General features: G+C 39.4%; 1 protein-coding gene across 1 annotated transcript; it reads right to left on the reverse strand.

Annotated features, from left to right (window-relative positions):
* Positions 1–55: 55 nt before the first annotated feature.
* tmem209 (transmembrane protein 209) lies at positions 56–22,744 on the reverse strand. The gene is made up of 15 exons (XM_061959120.1): positions 22,669–22,744; positions 22,260–22,424; positions 18,313–18,371; positions 15,268–15,399; positions 14,971–15,194; positions 12,485–12,689; positions 12,235–12,410; positions 12,095–12,166; positions 11,912–12,008; positions 4,941–5,066; positions 4,770–4,867; positions 4,586–4,700; positions 4,423–4,520; positions 4,267–4,340; positions 56–493 (listed from the first exon to the last, which is right to left on the reverse strand). The coding sequence occupies exons 2-15, from the start codon at positions 22,409–22,411 to the stop codon at positions 439–441; spliced, it is 1,683 nt and encodes a 560-aa protein (XP_061815104.1). The 5' UTR covers positions 22,412–22,424; positions 22,669–22,744; the 3' UTR covers positions 56–438.
* Positions 22,745–23,622: the final 878 nt, after the last annotated feature.

Below are 23,622 nucleotides of genomic sequence, written 5' to 3' on the forward strand. Positions count from 1 at the left end.
ACTAACAAGTGAACATCAAGTGAGCCAAGTCAAATTTAGAGTGGAAACGTTTTCTTATTTAAATGTCATTTCTTTTATTTAAGCAAGAGTGTAAAATGTCATCACACATCCATTTGACCTTTTGCAGTAAATTATAATGGCACTGGTGCACCTAGAAACCCTATAAATGTTATATGAAAAACAAGGGAAGCCCATGCGTGCTATATTTACATTCAACCAAATGCATTTGAGCCCTTGAGTACACAACACACTAATTTGAGGCTGTTTCAGTACATTCTCAAATAGAATTTGCGCGTTTAAAAAAATATATGAATTCTTTCTGAATTGAGCGCTGAAACAGAAGTCCTTAAAATTGGTCTTCAAACCTGTGAAGATGAAGATATTGAGGGGGGAACCCCCCACATGAATGTGCTGGTCTTGACTGTGAACGTTGAAGGCTCAGTTTTCAAAAATCCATAGAATGTTCACACCAGAAAGGCCGAGGTTCACCCGCCTGGAAAAAAGGAGGAAAATAACGTTAAAAAAAATGCCATGCGTTAGTTTTAAACATGACTGCACTCTTTTATTTATTTTCCCTTTCATTCACATGTTTGTTTTACTTATGCATTATAAGTCTTAAAACACGACTAGTACAAGGTGGCTAAGAATGCAGCTAATGGGAGTACACTGTTCCGCCCTTAAAGCCTGCTAAAAACGTAAAACTGCCAACAATACTTCATTGACATCCTGTAACCTGAATATTAACCAAGTATTAGCAATATTGTTTTTCTAAAGTTAAAGTTAAAGTAAAGTACCAATGATTGTCACACACACACTAGGTGTGGCGAGATTATTCTCTGCATTTGACCCATCACCCTTGATCACCCCCTGGGAGGTGAGGGGAGCAGTGGGCAGCAGCGGTGGCCGCGCCCGGGAATCATTTTGGTGATTTAACCCCCAATTCCAACCCTTGATGCTGAGTGCCAAGCAGGGAGGTAATGGGTCCCATTTTTATAGTCTTTGGTATGACTAAGCGCTAACACAAACTATTTAAGCGGCGCTGTGTTTAGAGGGAGCTAAATAGCTTGTGCTGCTATATTGAGTCAGTGAGCTGCTGCATCACCTCTGAGCTGATGAAAGTTAATTCTAGATTATAAATCATGCTTCTCACCTGGAAAGTAGAAGGATGCGACCATAGACTGAGAAGTTGGTTTACATAGACCAGGGGTCGGCAACCCGCGGCTCTAGAGCCGCATGCGGCTCTTTAGCGCCGCCCTAGTGGCTCTCTGGAGCTTTTTCAAAAATGTATGAAAAATGGAAAAAGATGAGGGGAAAAAAATATATTTTTTGTTTTAATATGGTTTCTGTAGGAGGACAAACATGACACAAACCTCCCTAATTGTTACAAAGCACACTGTTTGTATTAAACATGCTTCACTGACTCAAGTATTTGGCGAGCACCGTTTTGTCCTACTAATTTTGGCGGTCCTTGAACTCACCGTAGTTTGTTTTCATGTATGACTTTCTCCGACTTTCGAGGACGTGTTTTATGCCACTTCTTTTTCTGTCTCATTTTGTCCACCAAACTTTTAACGTTGTGCATGAATGCACAAAGGTGAGTTTTGTTGATGTTATTGACTTGTGTGGAGTGCTAATCAGACATATTTGGTCACTGCAAGACTGCAAGCTAATCGATGCTAACATGCTATTTAGGCTAGCTATATGTACATATTGCATCATTATGCCTCATTTGTCGCTATATTTGAGGTCATTTAGTTTCCTTTAAGTCATCTCAATTCAATGTATATCTCATGACACACTATCTGTATGTAATATGGCTTTTAATTTGTTGCGGCTCCAGACAGATTTGTTTTTGTATTTTTGGTCCAATATGGCTCTTTCAACATTTTGGGTTGCCGACCCCTAACATAGACCCATAGATGGCGACAAAGACAAACAAAGAAGCTTTTTAGTGGCACTTTTTTTTTTTTTTTTAAATCCTTCGTGAATATTATGATTAATTATTTGTCTAGACGGGAAGATATGAACATCCAATCATCAGACTATGTAAAGTAAGTGATTGTTTTATTATGTTCCTAGTTTGTATATCTTGTTTAGCACTTAGCAATACTGCTATATGATGCTAAATTGGCCCTAGTGTGTGAATGTGAGTGTGAATGTTGTCTGTCTATCTGTGTTGGCCCTGTGATGAGGTGGCGACTTGTCCAGGATGTACCCCGCCTTCCGCCCGAATGCAGCTGAGATAGGCTCCCGCACCCCCCGCGACCCCAAAAAGGACAAGCGGTAGAAAATGGATGGATGCTTGGTGTTAGTTGAAGGGAAAAGCGAATGTTGTTATGTGAAATGAATGCGCTGCCATATGCTTAAACTGAGCAAAATACGTAAATGGTACATGTTATTATGAATGTGCCTGTTACTACATTACATACATACAGTACCTACAGTGTGTATATAAAACCTTGATAGACGTTTTTGGTTGTTTTTTATAAGCGGAATAGAGCGACTCCTGTTGGCTCCATGGCTAGCTGACTTTTGCTAGTGTTTATTTACTAATTTGAATGCATAAAAAAAGAAAACATGTGTGTTCTTGTCTTGCATAAGGATTGTGAATGATGGGCAAAATTCCACCCCAAAAAAGTGCAGTTCCCCTTTAAGCATCACTAGTGGGTTTGTGTAGGGATGTCCTGATCCGATATTTGGATCGAATCGGCTGCCGATATTTGCCAAAAATTGCGTATCGGCAAGGCATGGGAAAATGCCGATCCAGATCCAGTTAAAAAAAAAAACTCCGGTCCGTGTTTTCCAACGCACCGATTTAAATAATACATTCCACTTTTCTGCTGCTCCGTAATTTCCGTTCCGCATTTTCCAGCACACCTTCAACACATCCACAGGTCTGTGAATTCTCACGCGGTTGCTTTTAGCTGCTGGCATTACACGACAGGCTCTTCTCACTCTTTCCTGTGTCTCCCTCTCACAGACAGCAAGCGCACCTTCTTACACACGTCACATACTGTCACGTCATACGTCACATACGTATACGTCCTAGCCGAGCAGAGAGGTAGCAGCATGGCTAACGTTAGCTGTGATGCTATCGCAGCCGTGTGACCAACGTTCTCTCTTGCGCATAGCAAATCTATGCCACGCACAAAAAATAAAAAAGTAAGCGCATAACAATTTTCGACACACGGACACGACAGAAAACAGTTTTCGTCATCATTGTTCAAATATTGTGACGTCTGTCGAGACGCTTATCTCCACTCGGTGCCACACGTCCACACCATCAAAATGCCGAGGCAAAAATTTCCACATCAACACCGTATGAAAAAATTAGTGATTTTTTTAGTTGTGATTTCCTTTTCTGCATGAAAGTTTAAAAGTAGCATATATTAATGCAGTATGAAGGAGAATGTTTTAATGTAGACATGCAAGCATTGAAAGAAAATTTTGAAAATCAAGACTACATTTCCTGCAAATGGGTGCATTTCTACCCTATATTTTAACTTTAGATTTATTCTCATATCAAACTCTTCTGGCTGTCTTTTTGACACTTACATCCGGCGCCCTCCTCCACACCCTGGATTATAAATAATGTAAATAATTCAATGTGATTATCTTGTGTGATGACTGTATTATGATGATAGTATATATCTGTATCATGAATCAATTTAAGTGGACCCCGACTTAAACAAGTTGAAAAACTTATTCGGCTGTTACCATTTAGTGGTCAATTGTACGGAATATGTACTTCAGTGTGCAGCCTACTAATAAAAGTCTCAATCAATCAATCAAAACACAGAATCATCATACTGCTGTGATTATATGCATCAAGTGTTCATTCAAGGCTAAGGCAAAATATCGAGATATATATTGTGTATCGCAATATGGCCTTAAAATATCGCAATATTAAAAAAAGGCCATATCGCCCAGCCCTAGTTCAATGATGCCATTTCTGTTTGTCATGTATAATTTTGTCTATTTTGTGTTTATCCTTGAATAAACAGGTCAGTTTCTTGTTACCAACCATTGTGTATTATTCAAACTCCCCTAATTCAGCTGGCTAGTTGTTATCAAGAGTACTAAAACCCTTTTCAACATGATTCTGACAACTAAGTAGGCTAAATAACTTTAAACTTTAATACATGCTCGGATAGGCCAGTATCGGTATCGGTATCGGATCGGAAGTGCAAAAACAATATCGGTATCGGATCGGAAGTGCAAAAACCTGGATCGGCACATCCCTAGGTTTGTGTAAAAACTTCTCACCCCAGCATCCCTGACTCCTTGGTTTTAATGACGTAGAGGAACATGAGGATGGTGTGGAACAGGTTGTTCCTGCCCTGTAAGAGAAACCAAGGTGGTGTTGTGTGAATGTGCTCCTCACTCTAGACTATTTCTAATTGCTCCTTTCTTTGTTGTCACCTTGGGCAGACTGGAGATGTGTCCCTGGTAGATGAGCTGGTAATGAGGGGGGTTTGTGCTGCTCTGGTGGATGCAGAAGAGGCTCTCTTTGGTCACATCTAGAATGCAAAATAGGCGGTCAACACAATTCTTGGAGTGCGTCTGCGTGTATGTCAGCACTCGCCAGGTTTGTCTGGGATGTGGCTGAAGTGCTGTGACGTAAAAGTCTTCCCGTCTGGATATTTGGGATGTGGGGGCAGTCTGGAGTCCAGGTAAGTACAGAACGTGTGCATGAGGATCTAGAACAAGGTGAGAGGTTCATAATCGTCATAGTGCGGCAAGCGGTGTTTAAATGTGTGTGGCCTCACAGCACAGTCTGTGGGGAGGTCTGTGTCCCACTTCCTGGTCTTAAGATCACCTCCACCGTTCCAGCGAAAGGAGCTCATGCAGCCGCTGTGTGCCAGCTCTACCGTGGACACAAACATTGGATGAAAAGATGTGGAAAAAAAACCCGGAGATGATTGCGCTGTCAGACAAACCTTTAATGCGATCTACGAGATATTCCTGATTAGGTGTGACGTCGAGGTACTGCACCATGGAGTTCATGGAGGGGATGGATGACGCTTTCATCACCGCAGCCTGTTTTAAGCTGCTAATGCTGGCCTCTGGTGGAGAAAAGAACAACAACGGGTCATTTTTACTGCACAGTCCCTAGTCTATTTGTATTTAAATTGCTTTACTTATTTGTAACTGTGCAAATCCAGCTTAATTAGTTTTATTCTATAGTCTACCCATTGTATTGTTTTCTTATCATACTCTCATACTTCACTTTTATGTATTAGGAATTGTTCATTTGAATGTTGGTGCTTTTGAATGGGTTGTTTTTATATTCTTTCTAGTAATTGAGATATTGTGATCAAATAATTTCCCCTTGGGATCAACAAAGTTTGCCTAAGCCTAAAGTCTAGTTTAATCAAAAATGATTTTCAGTGTGTCCACTATTTTTGTAACTTTGGGGTGGCAGGAAGTGTTGGGGTTCTCATTAGGCCAGGGGTTCTTGACCTTTTGGACCTCTGGGCCAAACTTTTCTACTACAGAGGGCCCAAGAGGGTCCCGAAGCCCATTTAAATATTAACATTGAACTAGTAATTTTACTCTTAATTTTAATCATATTTAATAATTATATCTAACCGATTTACGCTTTAACAGGATTAACCTCGTCAAATGATAGGAAACCAGGTGTTAATCACAAAGATTGTTATCAAGGTTTAAGTCAGGCTTATTGTAAAAAAACAAACAAAAAAAACCCTCAAATATACAGTACTGCACAAAGTGGTGAAAAATAAACGTACATAAAATTACACAATGCTAAAATAAATATATTCTAACTAAATTAACAAGATATATGTGTCTTAAATAAACTGTCAATAAAACTTAAGTGTAAATAAAAATACATCTTCACCACTTTAGTCATAATTTTTGCGCTTCAGAAACTTCTCTATGACTTTAGCTCCAGACATCTTCTGTATGTTTGAGATTGTAATTGCTGCCACAAGTGGTGGGAAAGTGTATTACAACGGAGTACCGCTGCGGCACATACAAACTGCAACTGAGAAAGATATTTTTGACAGTCCTCTAGGGAGCGCTAGGGGCCCGCCAATGGGCCCGATTGTTAATAAACTCTAGTCGGGTATTTTTTCAGTGTAGCTAAGTCAGAAATTGGTGCTCCTTTCATTTTATATAAATTATAACCACCACATATTAGGAAATAAATCAGTAGAAAGACTCCAAAATGATCCATTATGTAAAAATGCACAGCACGCTCGCGGAAATGTAGATGTGTCATACACAGAGGTGGGTAGTAACGCGCTACATTTACTCCGTTACATGTACTTGAGTAACTTTTGGGATAAATTGTACTTCTAAGAGTAGTTTTAATGCAACTTACTTTTACTTTTACTTGAGTATATTTATAGGGAAGAAACGCTACTTTTACTCCGCTACTTTTATCTACATTCAGCTCGCTACTCGCTACTAATTTTTATCGATCTGTTAATGCACGCTTTGTTTGTTTTGGTCTGTCAGACAGACCTTCAAAGTGCCTGCGTTACTGGTGACGTTTCACTCCGTTCCACCAATAAAATGCAGTCACTAGTGACGTTTGACTCCGTTCCACCAATCAGATGCAGTCACTGGTGACGTTGGACCAATCAAACAGAGCCAGGCGGTCACATGACCTGACTTAAACAAGTTGAAAAACTTATTGGGGTGTTACCATTTAGTGGTCAATTGTACGGAATATGTACTGTACTGTGCAATCTACTAATAAAAGTTTCAATCAATCAATCAAAAGTGTGACGGAAAAAAGACACTTTTTTATTTCAAAAGTACATCCCGTCACAAGCCTAAAGACTGACTGCACAGTTCCTGTCTTCACAATAAAAGTGCCGCTCCATCGCGCCTGCGCTTTCAAAATAAGAGTCTCCGAAAGCCAGCGCAAACAAGCTAGCAAGCTACGGAATTTGCCGCCAATGTATTTCTTGTAAAGTGTGTGAAAACGAATATGGAAGCTGGACAAATAAGATACCAAAAACCAACCACTTTCATGTGGTATTAGACAGAAAGGAGGAACTTTTTTTCTCCTGCATTTGAAAACGTGGACGTTAAGCACTGCTGTCTGATTACAATCAATGCAAGTCATCAAAATCAGGTAATACACCAACTTATATTCTTGTCAACATGAAAGAAAGGAATCTATATGTGTTAAACATGCATGTATATTCAGTAAAACACCTTTAACATGTAAACAAAAACGGCAAAATAAATAAATATAAATGATATACTGTATATATCAATGTATGTGTATATATATATATATATATATATACGTATATATATATATATATATATATATATATATATGTGTGTGTGTATGTTACTCATCAGTTACTCAGTACTTGAGTAGTTTTTTCACAACATACTTTTTACTTTTACTCAAGTAAATATTTGGGTGACTACTCATTACTTTTACTTGAGTAATAAATCTCTAAAGTAACAGTACTCTTACTTGAGTACAATTTCTGGCTACTCTACCCACCTCTGGTCATACAATATAATCAATGCAGATGTTTACAAAGTGCGGCTCACAGCTCAAATTTCGAACGGTCACTCTTATTGTCCATATTGTGTTCGGGAACATGGGCTGTGCAATCCCTGAACGAGTCCAGGTAGAGAAGGAAAACCTGGTAATTATGTACTAAAAAAAGCAGACCAATCACAGCTCTGCGGTCCATTGAAGCAAAGCTAGATATTCTACAAGGCGCACATAGAGGTCTGCCGTACGGTGTGGAGGGCTTAAGCTACATGAGAGCGTATTTTAGCTTTTAATCACACAAGCTGAGGTTTTAGCTGGATTACAACATTTTCAAAACACAAATAGCCCCTGCATCATTCAATATTTCTGTATGCAACTCTCTGTGGAAAACACCTCTATTCTTAGCGCTGTGCAGAAATGACATGTTGTCGTATAAATAAGATAAGCTACTTAGTTTGTTTACTATAGGGACTGTTATGCCGGAAATTACTTCTGGTGTGTTCTGGCCAGTGTTAATTTTGTTGAGGAAAAAAATGTCAACGACCTATTTCTCCTGACTAAAATAGGGCAATAACTTAATCAAAACAAATGCATGTTGACTAAAACAACAACACAATTATTTCACACTTTATTCAACATATAAAAGTGAGACGAAAATGTTGACAGAGGCGATATCCGATAGTCAATAACCTGGAATAACTAGAGGTGGGGGAAATAATCGATTTTTTAGATGCATCGCAATTCGGACATGGACGAATTGCCCTAATGGTAAGAATGAGGGTTCTTACCCCGCAAATGGTAAGAACGTCTCACCCATAAAATCGATTAGTAAACGTTAATATTTGATGATGCAGACAGTTCTAAAATTTGGCTGACCGCAGCGAGCCACCTCACTGACACATCCGACCAGCTCATTTATTTTAGGGCACTAAAATTCTTCTGCACACATTTCCATTAATTTAACTAATGTAATGGGAATTAATTTCATACCTGCCAACTTTTGAAATCAGAAAAACCTAGTAGCCAGGGTCCAGGGGCCGCAGGCCCCGGTAGGTCCAGGACAAAGTCCTGGTGGGGGGTTCAGGCTTCGCACCCCGACGCAAAATGATTATTAGCATTCAGACAGGTTAAAATGTTGCTAAAACCATCACTTTTCTATCAGTCACAGTGACTTTTCAAAACAAAAATATTACAGCAAAAATCATATGGGTTGATTGACATGTTTATTCTGTAAGCTAACTTCAATAGTTTTAAATTATTTTGACAGTTAATGCCAGTTATCCTGTCAACCTTTCACAAGACTTCAATTTGTTAATTGAAAGTATAAACAGTATAAACACTTTTTACAGTAAACAAATGGTAAAACAGTACTAAACAATTCCATTAAAAAAAAAATTGGTGTCATTATTAACTTTCTGTCCAAGCTTGTATAATCTACTGCCTTGTTCAATTGTAAAAAATATTCTGTGCCTAAAATTCACATTTCTATCACAATTATCATACTGTAAACATGGTAAGCTAACTTCATTAAAATTAATAGTCCTGTCAATAGCATGGAATTACAATTCAAATGTAGTTTTTTTGTAAGCCTTTCAAAAGAATTCAAAATATGAAAAATTCATGAAAATTAATTTAAGCCATCAGACACTTGAAAAGTGGCACATCACATCTCTAATGTAATCATTTTAACTTTTCAACAGAAATAGCACTGCAAAAATATTAAGGACATACTTCTGTATTTTGGTAGTTATGCTGTCAACATTTAACAAGATTTCTTCAACTTGGACTTGAAAGCATAAATAGTATAAACACTTTTAACAGTATAACAGTACCAAACAATTCCAATAGATAACATTGGTGTCATTACCTTTTTGTGGCTAAAATCCGAAAAACGTTGAAAGTTTTCCACTTGTATCGCTAGCAACGGCATTAGACTTGTGTTTTTTTGTCCCAACGTGGTCTTTTACATCGCTAATTCCTCCGTGTCCGATTGAAAAATCTTGTCTGCACAAGGTGCAATTCGCGTAGTTTTCACCCTTTTTGGAACGGATAATTATTCCCGGATAGGCTTTTGAATATTCTTCACGGAATGACTGCAGTTTTCTTTTCGGTTTAAGACTCGTTTGCGATTTTTCTCCGGCTGATTCCATGATCGTTCGCTCCTTTGGAAACAATGGCAACAGGTGCCTCGTGCTTGACAGCGGTGCTATAAATAGCCTCGCGCATGGCATTCGGAATGGCTCGATAGGAAGTTACGGGAAGCAGTGTCGATTGTCATTGTTGTTACGCGATTTCGTGAATAAAACTTTAAAAAAAATTTTTTTCTTTAATTAATGAAAAACCGTATTTTTTATCACTGCAACCGTAACCCGGAATAGGTTGATGAAAACCGTACTAATTACGGGAAAACCGGAGTAGTTGGCAGGTATGTAATTTAACTGTTTCCTATTACAAATGCACTGCTTTTAAAAGTTGCAAATGATAAACAGCAATTAAGTGAAACGAAAAGAAATGTACAACTGCATTAATATACATAAATTAAAGATGCATCAATAATCAATTTTTAATCGAATTGTAGCTCCTGAATCGTAATCGAATTGTGAGGTGCCCAAAGATTCCCAGCTCTCGCAAAAACCATAATAACAAAATAATAATAAAACTGGTTTCAAGACAATCTAAAAAATGCATTATCCTTTACACTAAACATTAAGGGTGGAACGGTACAGGTAATTGTATTGAACCGTTTGAACCGGGAGTTCGGTCCGGTTCGGAGGTGTACCGAACGGGTTTCCACACGAACATGTTAAGTAGCGCACTGCACGGACAGACATAAGTAGCGTACCGCACCTTGTGTAAACAATGCACACCGAGGCACAACACACGGCATGCTGGTGTAACACAGGTGTCAAATACATACTTTTGCGCAGACTATTAGGCTCTTGCTATTACTCTTTGTCACGTGACTAGGGAGAGCTGAGAGCTGAGGAAGTGGCCAGTAGACAGGACGTGAGGGGAGACAGATTGTATTTCTGCTCGAGGTAGGTTTTTATGTGGGCTTTGTACCGAGGATGTCGTTGTGGCTTGTGCAGCCCTTTGAGACACTTGTGATTTAGGGCTATATAAATAAACATTGATTGATTGGTTGATTGATATTCTCGTTTTCACCCGAAATATTGTGCTGACGGGATTCTAAACTAAATGCCTATTTGTTAACTTAATAGAGCCGACTACCAGCGCCAGATTTTTTGTCATTAAGCTGTGTGTGACTGTAGAAGCGGAGTTGGTGAGTCCATGTTTATGAAAATATATTAGTCTTTCTTCCATTGTTTCATTACAACAGTCTTTGTGGCATATTTCTCAATCGTCCATATACAAGGTCTATGACTTGAACCAATGATAACTATTGTGTATTGAATGTACTTTTGAATGTGTTTGATAATAAGCACGTTTAGTGCACTGACCAAATTGTATAGGTCATATTTATGCTGCTAATGCTTAATTGCATATTGTGATTGTGACATGTATGTTGATTTATATTGTACAATATTGAGGAAAAAACTAGAACCTTTTCTGAATACTTTATAATGCAATTAGCGTTATTTAATGAAGATATTTGATTTGTGTACACATTGATTTATAAAGATGGTCCTGGTTCTTACACAGGCCAGGCTTCTCTTTATGATGGCGAGCTAAGGAAAAAAAGAATCTAGTCCAAAGATCGTTCTTGGGAGATTCCAGCCAGGAACCCCACCACCTGTTCTGTCTGGGCTGGTAGAAGACTCTCAAGCCAACCCTCTACACATTTTCACCCTTAACCGCAGCACATGGACTGTATTGCTTTACTCTCCAAAACCTTTCTCCAAGAACTGTATTATCTGAGCCGAGATTTAAACAAGATCCAGAGACACTAAATAATTGAATTGGAACACACACAGAGCTATTTCTATTTTTGGGCAGAATTATTATAGTGTTCCCAACGTTGAAAGGATAAAGCCATTGTTTACAACTTTGGTAAATAAATAACCAAAAAATTTATATTTTGTTGTTTTCGTACTGTACCGAAAATGAACCGAACCGTGACCTCTAAACCGAGGTACGTACCAAACTGACATTTTTGTGTACCGTTACAACCTTACTAAACATTTATATTTTAATTCTTTACACTAATAAGTTTAATATAAATTTACTGTAATTTTAGCCAACTAAAACTAGTTTAGTCTAAAACTAAATTAATTTAGAGGACTAAAATGCGACTCAATCTTAAATACATTTTCATCAAAAGACTAGGACTAAAACTAAAGGAAAAACTGTTGTCAAAATTAACATTGGCTCTGGCACGATATAGAAAATAAAATCAACTTGACATTCTCGTATAATGTATTTCTGATAACACTTGTTTTATTTCTGCACGCTTACCTCCAATCTGGAGCTCAGGGCAGCCCATCCTTCTGAGCTGGCTGTTGACTGAGTCCATCTCCTTGACCAGGGGGACCAGGATGGTGTCACTGATCCACTGCCAACCACACCAATAAGAGATTATGACACAGCAGCTTCAAACGTTTAACGATGCAGTGGTATTGGGTGAAATTGTGTTAGTACATTTCGAAGCTTTGCTGTCCAGCCATCGATGCGGTCCACGACAGCTCGACTGGTTGTGATCCTAGCCCACACCTGTACAAAAGGAATGTATTTAATCCCTAATCAGACATAAACACACATACATTAAGGTGGACACCGACCTCCTCTGCAGCCTGTTTGGAACCTGGGTCTGTCTCATCTTTATGGGCCGATGGTGCCTGAGAGCGACATGCAGGCTGGTAGAGAAACTTCCGCAGACTTTGAGCGTAATCCCCCACTGAGCGGTTGTAGTTCCAAAATGTTGGCGTGTGACTCGGGGACACGGATTCAGGACTCCCTGATTATTTGACACAGGTTATCCTTTCATCTGTTCATGTAAGAACATGAGAAATTCACGTTCAATTCGCATACCAAGCTGGCTGCGGTGACTCTTCTCCTCTTCGGTGCGCAGGAATCGCTCCAGGCTTTTCAGATCCTCCATGTAATCCTCCTTGCTTCCCGGGGAGTTGAACACAGACGGCGACGTGCGATATCGAGCCCTCAAGCCGGAGCTTTCTGAAGGCCCGATGCTGCTTGGGTAAGGAGTGGAGCCAGGGGATGGACTGTAGTTCAACACCTGAATAGGGGAAGAAAAAAAGCATTATAGACAATAGGGCTGTGAATCTTTGGGCACCACAGGATTTGATTATTGGGAGTAAATATTCCATTCAGAATAAATACTTTTTAAATAACATTGGGTGCCACTACATTCTTCCATAAAATAGATAAACAGCTGTGATAAATGTCTATATTACTTAAAAGAACACTGGTTTTGTTTAATAAAATTCTATCCAAACATTTAATAAAGTCAAATACAAATAAGGCAACAAGAGAAGTATCCAACAGTTGCCTTTCCTAAAGTAAATCTGTAAAGCAGATATGGGCGTCTACATCAACAATATGATTTACCTGAGTGGCTGAACAAGGCAGGTCTAAAATATATATATATATATGTATATATATATATATATATATATATATAAGAGATGCGCGGTTTGCGGACACAACCGCGGATAAACCGCGGGTCGGGCGGGTAAAAATAGATTTTAAATAGATGTGGGCGGTTGGCGGTTGAACCAATTCGGAAATATATATACATAGTTAAATGTTGTTACCCACATACGAAAAACGAGCAGCACTCTTTGAAACAGTCAATTATTCATCAGGCACCGCGTCCCAGCAACAAGTGGCGCAAGTGAGCGCTCCTTCAGCGCAGCAGGGCGCATTTTAGAGGCCAGGCGCTCTCGCATGAATCCTGGCACTGTAGATGCCATTTTATTCCTGCATAGTGCTAACAAAAAAAAAGTAAGTAGACATACGGTTGGATATGTTAAACGAATTAGTCTACGTTACCTAGGCTATACCAAATAAGCCCATGTCTAACCTATATTGAGTTCGGTCAGCTAAATAATTTTGATGGTTACGTGTTGTTTGGGCGCACTACAATGCAAAGGAATTAAGGCAATTGCGTTGTTTATTGTGTTTTTTTTTCTATTCGAGATATACTACTATGTGTGAATAATTATTTGGCCTCGCTTTCAAGTGAAGCGCATCTCCAATTGGCGACAATGTAAGGATATTTAGCCTGCTTTGTTTGTCTATTTTCATTATAATTCAAGTTTGATGATAAAGTGCAGTCTGATGGGTTTGATTTTCCCCCTTCAGCTTTTTGCCTTGGTCAATAAGTTGCAGGTAATTTATTATTATTATTTATTTAATTTATTTTTGTTTAAATAGAGATGACATACATATGTTATTGTATAATTTAAGTTTGTGCGCGTGATTGACAGCCTAAGGCTTATGAGGCACATTTTTTTTTTTTTTTTCCAACTTAAAAACGTATGAGCCTATGCCTATGCCTAGAACATAGGCTGTGTGTTTATCTTTATTTTCCTGCCTGTCGTTGACAAGGGAGATTGTCTGATATTTTGTCATGGCTGCAGATCAATCAATAAAGGTTCATCTTTGTCGCGAAATTGTTCACTGTTTCACTGTGCACCCCGCCCTCGTCCCTATTTGAGCATTATAACGTTAACAAGTTAATATTCATTGAAATAAATTCAGAACATTTTTTTTACCTAATGAAAATATAGGCCTAGTCTTTCTAAAACATTTTTTTAACTTCTTAAAAGCCTCGTTCTGCTTGCTGCAACTGCGCACACAAAGTGTGAGGAACGCACTCCTGATCTGAGGGCATTGGCAACAATAGTCAACACTTTCTTAATGGAAATGACAATAATATTATAATAATGATAAATAATATTATCACGCATTAATATCTCTTAGCCACTAATCAAGGGCGCCGAAAAGGGGGGTTAAAGGAGACAGATTCTAGGGGCCCATGATGGAGGGGGGCCCAGAGAGGTCCCTAATGATGATGAAATTATAATACAGAAAAAATAATTACACTGTGTTGGGGGCCCTGTAAAGATTCGTTTCATGGGGCCCAAAATCCCTAGCGGCGCCCCTGCACTAATGCGTGGCCAAGATATATTAATGTGTGGCACGCATTGAATGTCTCTGCTACATTGGATCAGTCTCCTTTCTTTAACAGGCAAAAGCTTTATAACCTCACTAATGCCTTGCATCGTCTATATTCGATATATAACAACAGGCGGGTGCGGGCGGGTGTGGTTTTGATAAAATGTTGGTTCGGGTGGATGGCGGATGGTTGACGACTTTTGTGATGCGGTTGCGGATGAAATAATTGCCTATCCGCGCATCTCTAATATATATATATATTATTTTAATCAATTAAGAATCATTATACATAAGAATCACGATTAATTTGCTAATAGATTTTTTTGACACCCACATAACCATCATACATCCCCGTGTCACGAAGTTTGGACGCGCACCTTGCCAAATGCCACAGACGGCGAATAAGGTGCACTGTTTGGAGAGGTAGAGTTGCTAAGAGAAGGGCTGTAGCCGGCGACACAGCTTGGGGAGAATTTGGGACTGGCGGTGGCAGAACGAGAGGGGCTGAAACTCAGCACGCTCTGTCCCTGCAGGGGAGACGACTCCGCAGGAGCGGGGGTCTCCTTTTTTTCCGGCTTCTGAGGAGGAGAGGCCTGGATACCTACAGGACGTTAAGACAAGTCAGTAAGCCGCACCAATAATGCTTGGTGTGTGCACGTTAGCGAACAACGTACTTGTGTTTGTCAGGCCCAGGAGGCGATGCTGCTGAGGGGACACAGCAATGCAGGAGGGGGACATTGTGTACTTGAAATACTTCCAGAAATCAAAAAGACCATTTAGGCTAAAAAGGCAGGCCAGCACCAGTTCTGCAATGAAGAAGAGAACATATTGAGCTTAATAGAAGGGGAACTGCACTTTATAAAAATGTGGACTGTCATTCACATTACCTGTGTAAGACAAGAACAGGTTTTTCTTTTTTTAATAGACTCTGAATCATGGGTAACAATGCAGCTAATAGGAGTACTCTATTGCGCCCATAAAGCCCTCTAAAAACATCCAAAAACCGCCAACAACACTTCATTTACCTCTTGTGATCCGAATATTGACCAAGTATTAGCAATATTGTTATTGTAAGCGCTAACGCAGACACATGTTTTGATCCTAAAGAGCTAACTATCTTATGCTGCTATATTGACATACTGAGACGGTGAGCTGGTGCATCGCCTCTTGAGTTGGTGAAAGTTAATTCTAGATGATAAATCATGCCTCTCACCTGGATAGAAGAAGGATGTGGTCATAAACAGAGAATTGGTCAACTGGCGAGACGCTTGTTTGCGGCCAACTTTTTTTTTTTTAACCTTCGGGTGGATTATGATTAATTTTTCATCTAAACGGGAAGATATGAACTTTGCATCAGTCGGCATCCTAGTGAGTGCAAGTGATGGTTTTACTATGTTCGTAGTTTGTATATCTTGTTCAGCATTTAGCAATACTGCTACATGATGCTTTGTTTTTCTGTTTAGCACACAGCTTCTAAATCTTGTCGCTCATCCTCCTTATATTTAACACAGTTTCTGGATCATCATTTGTTAACCCAAAGTAGTGTTTGATGACCTCATGAAGTCTGCATGTTTATTCGTGTTGGTATTGTTAAAGGGAAAAGCGAACGTTGCAATTCGTCTGTGAAACTATTATGCAGAAATACGTAAATATTTTATGTTATTATGAACATGTCTGTTATTTCTGTACACATACAATTTTAAATTTCCTGAGGGAACTCTCCTGAAGGAATCAATAAAGTACTATCTATTAGGGATGTCCCGATCCGATATTTGGATCGGATCGGCCGCCGATATTTGCCAAAAAATGCGTATCGGCAAGGCATGGGAAAATGCCGATCCAGATCCAGTTTAAAAAAAAAACTCCAGTCTGTGTTTTCCAACGCACCGATTTAAATAATACATTCCACTTTTCCACTGCTCCCTAATTTACGTTCCGCATTTTCCAGCACACCTTCAACACATCCACAGGTCTGTGGATTCTCACGCAGTTGCTTTTAGCTGCTGGCATTACACGACAGGCTCTTCTCATTCTTTCCTGTGTCTCCCTCTCACAGACAGCAAGCGCACCTTCTTACACACGTCACATACTGTCACGTCATACGTCACATACGTATACGTCGTCCCCGAGCAGAGAAGTAGCAGCATGGCTAACGTTAGCTGTGATGCTAGCGCAGCCGTGTGACCTACGTTCCCGCTAAGGTGCGCACCTGTGCGCATAGCAATTATATGCCACGCACAAAATCAAATAAAAAAATAAGCGCACAACAATTTTCGACACACGGACACGACAGAGAAAACAGTTTTCGTCATAATTGTTCAAATATTGTGACGTCTGTCGAGACGCTTATCTCCATTCGGTGCCACACACCCACACCATCAAAATGCCGAGGCAAAAATTTCCACATCAACACCGTATGAAAAAATTAGTGATTTTTTTAGTTGTGATTTCCTTCTCTGCATGAAAGTTTAAAAGTAGCATATATTAATGCAGTATGAAGAAGAATGTTTTAATGTAGACATGCAAGCCTTGAAAGAAAATTTTGAAAATCAAGACTACATTTCCTGCAAATGGGTGCATTTCTACCCTATATTTTAACTTTAGATTTATTCTCATATCAAACTCTTTTGGCGGTCTTTTTGACACTTACATCCGGCGCCCCCCTCCACACCCTGGATTATAAATAATGTAAATAATTCAATGTGATTATCTTGTGTGATAACTGTATTATGATGATAGTATATATCTGTATCTTGACTTAAACAAGTTGAAAAACTTATTGGGTGTTACCATTTAGTGGTCAATTGTACGGAATATGTACTTCACTGTGCAACCTACTAATAAAAGTCTCAATCAATCAATCAAAACACATAGAATCATCATACTGCTGTGATTATATGCATCAAGTGTTCATTCAAGGCTAAGGCAAAATATCGAGATATATATCGTGTATCGCAATATGGCCTTAAAATATCGCAATATTAAAAAAAGGCCATATCGCCCAGCCCTAGTTCAATGATGCCATTTCTGTTTGTCATGTATAATTTTGTCTATTTTGTGTTTATCCTTGAATAAACAGGTCAGTTTCTTGTTACCAACCATTGTGTATTATTCAAACTCCCCTAATTCAGCTGGCTAGTTGTTATCAAGAGTACTAAAACCCTTTTCAACATGATTCTGACAACTAAGTAGGCTAAATAACTTTAAACTTTAATACATGCTCGGATAGGCCAGAATCGGTCAGTATCGGTATCGGATCGGAAGTGCAAAAACAATATTGGTATCGGATCGAAAGTGCAAAAACCTGGATCGGGACATCCCTACTATCTATCTGTCTACATACTTACAGCGTGTGTGTGTGTGTGTGTGTGTATATGCAATGATGATGTAGTCTTTTGGAAACTTTTTAGAGCGCTTTATAGGCAGGATAGTTAGCTGACTTTACCATGAATTGATTAACGTGGACCCCGACTTAAACAAGTTGAAAAACTTATTCGGGTGTTACCATTTAGTGCTCAATTGTACGGAATATGTACTGTACTGTGCAATCTACTAATAAAAGTTCCAATCAATCAATGCTAGCGTTTATTAACGAGCTACATTGCATCAAAAACAAAACGTAATATAAGGATTGTTAATGAAAGACATAACTTTTGTTTTTAAGTGCAGCTTATTAATGTGCAAATAATATTACTTAGAAAAGTAAAGAGTATACTCACCAATGTACCAAATAGGCCAGTATGTGATGTTGTAGTATCTGCTAAGCAATTTTCCTGACCTAAAAGAGAATGACGATAACTACTTTAGTAAGTATTTATCAACAGAAAAAGGAGGGAAATGTTCACATTTTAGTGTAAATGAATGAATGAATGAAATAAGTTTATTTCGGTCATATAATCAACCATCAACCATTAACCATTTTGTGTGACCAGTTTAAGAGTATACATATACAGTATAACAATCATACACATTTACACACAAAAGGAAAAGAAAAGAAAAGAAAAAGCATGACCGAAAAAGGAATAGGCTGAAGCCAAAGCTTGTATTTGCCTATCCTATACCTTCACTGAAAATAAGATTACCTGGAACATCAATGTTAAAAAAAAAAAAAAAAATCAATGGGATGAAAGTAATTGTTACTATATTTTATCATTTTCAATTATCTCACCTTTCAATGTTTTCTTAAACCTTAACAAAGAAGTACATGTCTTCAACTCATCACTGAGCTTATTCCACCATTTAACTCCTAAAACTGAAATACATTTGTATTTAATATTCGTTCTTGCTTTACCTATTTCAAAAATCAATACCCCCCGTAAATTATGGGTTTCTCCTCTCCGTATTTTCCGCACTATAAGGCGCACCTAAAAACCACAAATTTTCTCAAAAGCTGACAGTGCGCCTTATAATCCGGTGCGCCTTATATATGGGTTAATATTAATATTAATTTTCATAAAGTTTAGGTCTCGCAACTACGGTAAACAGCCGCCATCTTTTTTCCCCGGAGAAGAAGAAGAAGCGCGCGGTGCATGCTGGGATATGTGACGTTTCATTTCCATTTGTGTGTTTATGTAAAGACCCCAAAATGGCTCCTATTAAGTGTGTTGTCTGTCTAATTATAAATAATGCAGACGAGGCGTGTTAACTGAGTTCTCAACGTTTACTCACAGCGTGCTCATAACCACATTCTAACTGCCAGCATACAACAACGCTTCTCAGGGCTACCGCGCATGCTCGTCACTATCGTTGCATGCTGGGTAGTGTAGTTGTTATATTTGCTAGCTCATAACATCACATTAAGAGACACGCTTACGCGCTTAATTCAATACTCGCCGTCATTCCGGGTGGATTGACAAAAGACCTCCAGCCGCTAGATATTGGTGTCAACAGGGCATTCGAAACTAGACTGGTAACTGCGTGGGAACAGTGGATGACAGAAGGCGAACACACGTGACGTTCACCAAGACAGGGAGACAGCGCCAGACGACATACGCCACTATCTGCCAGTGGATCGTAAATGCCTGGGCTGATTCAGTCTCATCTGTGGTCCGAGCTTTCAGGAAGGCAGGAATTGTCACTGAACTAATAAACGGCAACGACACTGACTCCATTAATGACGACTTCGACGAGACGGAGCCGGCCATGTTGGATGCCGTATTCGCTCAACTGTTTAATTCGGACACTGAAGAGGAAGAATTCGAGGGATTTGTGAATGAGCTATAACTTCATAAAGTGAGCTTTACATTTTTATTTAGTGTGTTGTGTTGTGTGACATTAACGTTTGAGCAACGTTGAGTTATTGATATATTGTTATTGCTCTGCACTATTTCACGTGTTACTATATTGTGATTGCACGTTTGATTTACGTAACACGAGTAAATCAGCTGTTTATTCATTTTGGGAGTGAACGGAGTTGTCAGAACGCTGGTTTGTTATCTATTAATAAAGTTTGACTGACCTATCTGACTGTTTTGTTGACATAGGTGCGCCTTATAATCCGGTGCGCCTTATATATGAACAAAGTTTTGAAATATGCCATTCATTGAAGGTGCGCCTTATAATCCGATGCGCCTTATAGTGCGGAAAATACGGTAATTGAAATAAGCTAAGAATACAAGCTGGAAGGCTGTTGTTCTTTACTCGAAACATAATTTCCATTGTTTTTAAAAACACAATATCTGAAAATTTTAACACATTAGAACTTATAAATAATGGATTGGTATGTTCATAGTAGCACGCTTTGTGTATTATTCTAATTACCCTTTTTTGAAGTTTAATTATTGGGTCTATGTTTGTTCTATAAACATTTCCCCAAACTTCAACACAATATGTTAAATATGGAAAAATAAAAGAATAATATAACATGCAGACATTTCTTATTCAGCATGTGTTTTACTTTATAAAGAATGGCAATGGATTTGGATATTTTTCCCTTTATATATTCAATATGCGGTTTCCAACATAATTTATGATCAATTATTATTCCCAAGAATTTAGTTTCATATACTCTATCAATTTCCACTTGATTTAATTTTAGTTTTACTTCACGATTTGTTCTTGCACCACTAAACACCATCAATTTAGTTTTCTTATCATTTAATGATAACTTATTGATATCAAACCATTTTTTTAGCTGAATCAACTCAACCTCTATTACCCTCAACACTTCCTTCAAGTCTTCTCCTGAACAATATACAGGTAAAAGCCAGTAAATTAGAATATTTTGAAAAACTTGATTTATTTCAGTAATTGCATTCAAAAGGTGTAACTTGTACATTATATTTATTCATTGCACACAGACTGATGCATTCAAATGTTTATTTCATTTAATTTTGATGATTTGAAGTGGCAACAAATGAAAATCCAAAATTCCGTGTGTCACAAAATTAGAATATTACTTAAGGCTAATACAAAAAAGGGATTTTTAGAAATGTTGGCCAACTGAAAAGTATGAAAATGAAAAATATGAGCATGTACAATACTCAATACTTGGTTGGAGCTCCTTTTGCCTCAATTACTGCGTTAATGCGGCGTGGCATGGAGTCGATGAGTTTCTGGCACTGCTCAGGTGTTATGAGAGCCCAGGTTGCTCTGATAGTGGCCTTCAACTCTTCTGCGTTTTTGGGTCTGGCATTCTGCATCTTCCTTTTCACAATACCCCACAGATTTTCTATGGGGCTAAGGTCAGGGCTGTTGGCGGGCCAATTTAGAACAGAAATACCATGGTCCATAAACCAGGCACGGGTAGATTTTGCGCTGTGTGCAGGCGCCAAGTCCTGTTGGAACTTGAAATCTCCATCTCCATAGAGCAGGTCAGCAGCAGGAAGCATGAAGTGCTCTAAAACTTGCTGGTAGACGGCTGCGTTGACCCTGGATCTCAGGAAACAGAGTGGACCGACACCAGCAGATGACATGGCACCCCAAACCATCACCCAACCATGCAAATGTTGCATTTCCTTTGGAAATCGAGGTCCCAGAGTCTGGAGGAAGACAGGAGAGGCACAGGATCCATGTTGCCTGAAGTCTAGTGTAAAGTTTCCACCATCAGCCCCATAGAAAATCTGTGGGGTATTGTGAAAAGGAAGATGCAGAATGCCAGACCCAAAAACGCAGAAGAGTTGAAGGCCACTATCAGAGCAACCTGGGCTCTCATAACACCTGAGCAGTGCCAGAAACTCATCGACTCCATGCCACGCCGCATTAACGCAGTAATTGAGGCAAAAGGAGCTCCAACCAAGTATTGAGTATTGTACATGCTCATATTTTTCATTTTCATACTTTTCAGTTGGCCAACATTTCTAAAAATCCCTTTTTTGTATTAGCCTTAAGTAATATTCTAATTTTGTGACACACGGAATTTTGGATTTTCATTTGTTGCCACTTCAAATCATCAAAATTAAATGAAATAAACATTTGAATGCATCAGTCTGTGTGCAATGAATAAATATAATGTACAAGTTACACATTTTGAATGCAATTACTGAAATAAATCAAGTTTTTCAAAATATTCTAATTTACTGGCTTTTACCTGTACATTTGTATCATCTGCAAACATAATACATTTCAATTTATTAGATACTGAACAAATATCATTTAAATATAGTATAAATAACTTAGGTCCCAATACCGAGCCTTAAATCGACAGACAAGAGAGAGGAAAACTCACATTTCAGTGTATATCATCCCGGCCAGGGACACATTCAGGACAGCCCAAGCGAGGACCACCTGACGAGCTTGCTCTTCCCTCCTCATCCTCAGCGCCTTGTCAATCATGCTGGGAAGCCCCTCCATCGGTGGGGTCATCATGGCCATCTTCATCAACCTATTTGGGCTTTAAAGAAAAGGAATAATTAAAATGATATCTAAAACTAGGGACGCTACTACACTGCACCACTGCTAGCACAGCAGGCTAGCTTAGCTAAAGTTAGCACGCTAACATAAACAACACGGAAAGGGCGCGCAAAAGCATGGGTTGTAGTATTTATGATTCAAATATGAACCGAAGTATATTTAATAAGTGCCAGGAATAAGCACAATGTGTAAAAAGACCTAATAGTGCATAAAAGCAATCATACCACGTTGAAATGAATAACCCGCTGGCGCTCCATGGCTTTTTGTATTTTAACCGGAAACTGGTTTATTTACTTCCGGTTCTTGCATTTCCTCAACGATATTGACGTATTCCATATCTTCAAACCGATAACATTAATGTAAAAATATTTTTGGTACATTATAACATAATTGTGTTACTAAATGTAGTTTTACAGTGCTGATGCAGAAAACGTAGACATCCATCCATCCATCTTCTTCCGCTTATCCGAGGTCGGGTCGCGGGGGCAGCAGCCTAAGCAGGGAAGCCCAGACTTCCCTCTCCCCAGCCACTTCGTCCAGCTCCTCCCGGGGGATCCCGAGGCGTTCCCAGGCCAGCCGGGAGACATAGTCTTCCCGGCGTGTCCTGGGTCTTCCCCGTGGCCTCCTACCGGTCGGACGTGCCCTAAACACCTCCCGAGGGAGGCGATCGGGTGGCATCCTGACCAGATGCCCGAACCACCTCATCTGGCTCCTCTCGATGTGGAGGAGCAGCGGCTTTACTTTGAGCTCCCCGCGGATGACAGCGCTTCTCACCCTATCTCTAAGGGAGAGCCCCGCCACCCGGCGGAGGAAACTCATTTCGGCCGCTTGTACCCGTGATCTTGTCCTTTCGGTCATAACCCAAAGCTCATGGGAACGTAGATCGACCGGTAAATTGAGAGCTTTGCCTTCCGGCTCAGCTCCTTCTTCACCACAACGGATCGATACAGCGTCCGCATTACTGAAGACGCCGCACCGATCCGCCTGTCGATCTCACGATCCACTCTTCCCTCACTCGTGAACAAGACTCCGAGGTACTTGAACTCCTCCACTTGGGGCAGGGTCTCCTCCCCAACCCGAAGATGGCATTCCACCCTTTTCCGGGCGAGAACCATGGACTCGGACTTGGAGGTGCTGATTCTCATCCCAGTCGCTTCACACTCGGCTGCGAACCGATC

This window comes from Nerophis lumbriciformis, linkage group LG05 (genome assembly GCF_033978685.3).
Source record: "Nerophis lumbriciformis linkage group LG05, RoL_Nlum_v2.1, whole genome shotgun sequence".
NCBI classification, from domain to species: domain Eukaryota; kingdom Metazoa; phylum Chordata; class Actinopteri; order Syngnathiformes; family Syngnathidae; genus Nerophis; species Nerophis lumbriciformis.

Bases quoted from the DNA above. Each gene is read 5' to 3' on its own strand.
- tmem209 (XM_061959120.1), bottom strand. From the start codon at position 22,411: ATGAAGATGGCCATGATGACCCCACCGATGGAGGGGCTTCCCAGCATG. The intron at 18,372-22,259 runs GTGAGTTTTCCT...ATTCTCTTTTAG, and splicing joins GGGATGATATACACTGAAAT to GTCAGGAAAATTGCTTAGCA. The intron at 12,411-12,484 runs GTATGCGAATTG...TCAAATAATCAG, and splicing joins GAGTCACCGCAGCCAGCTTG to GGAGTCCTGAATCCGTGTCC.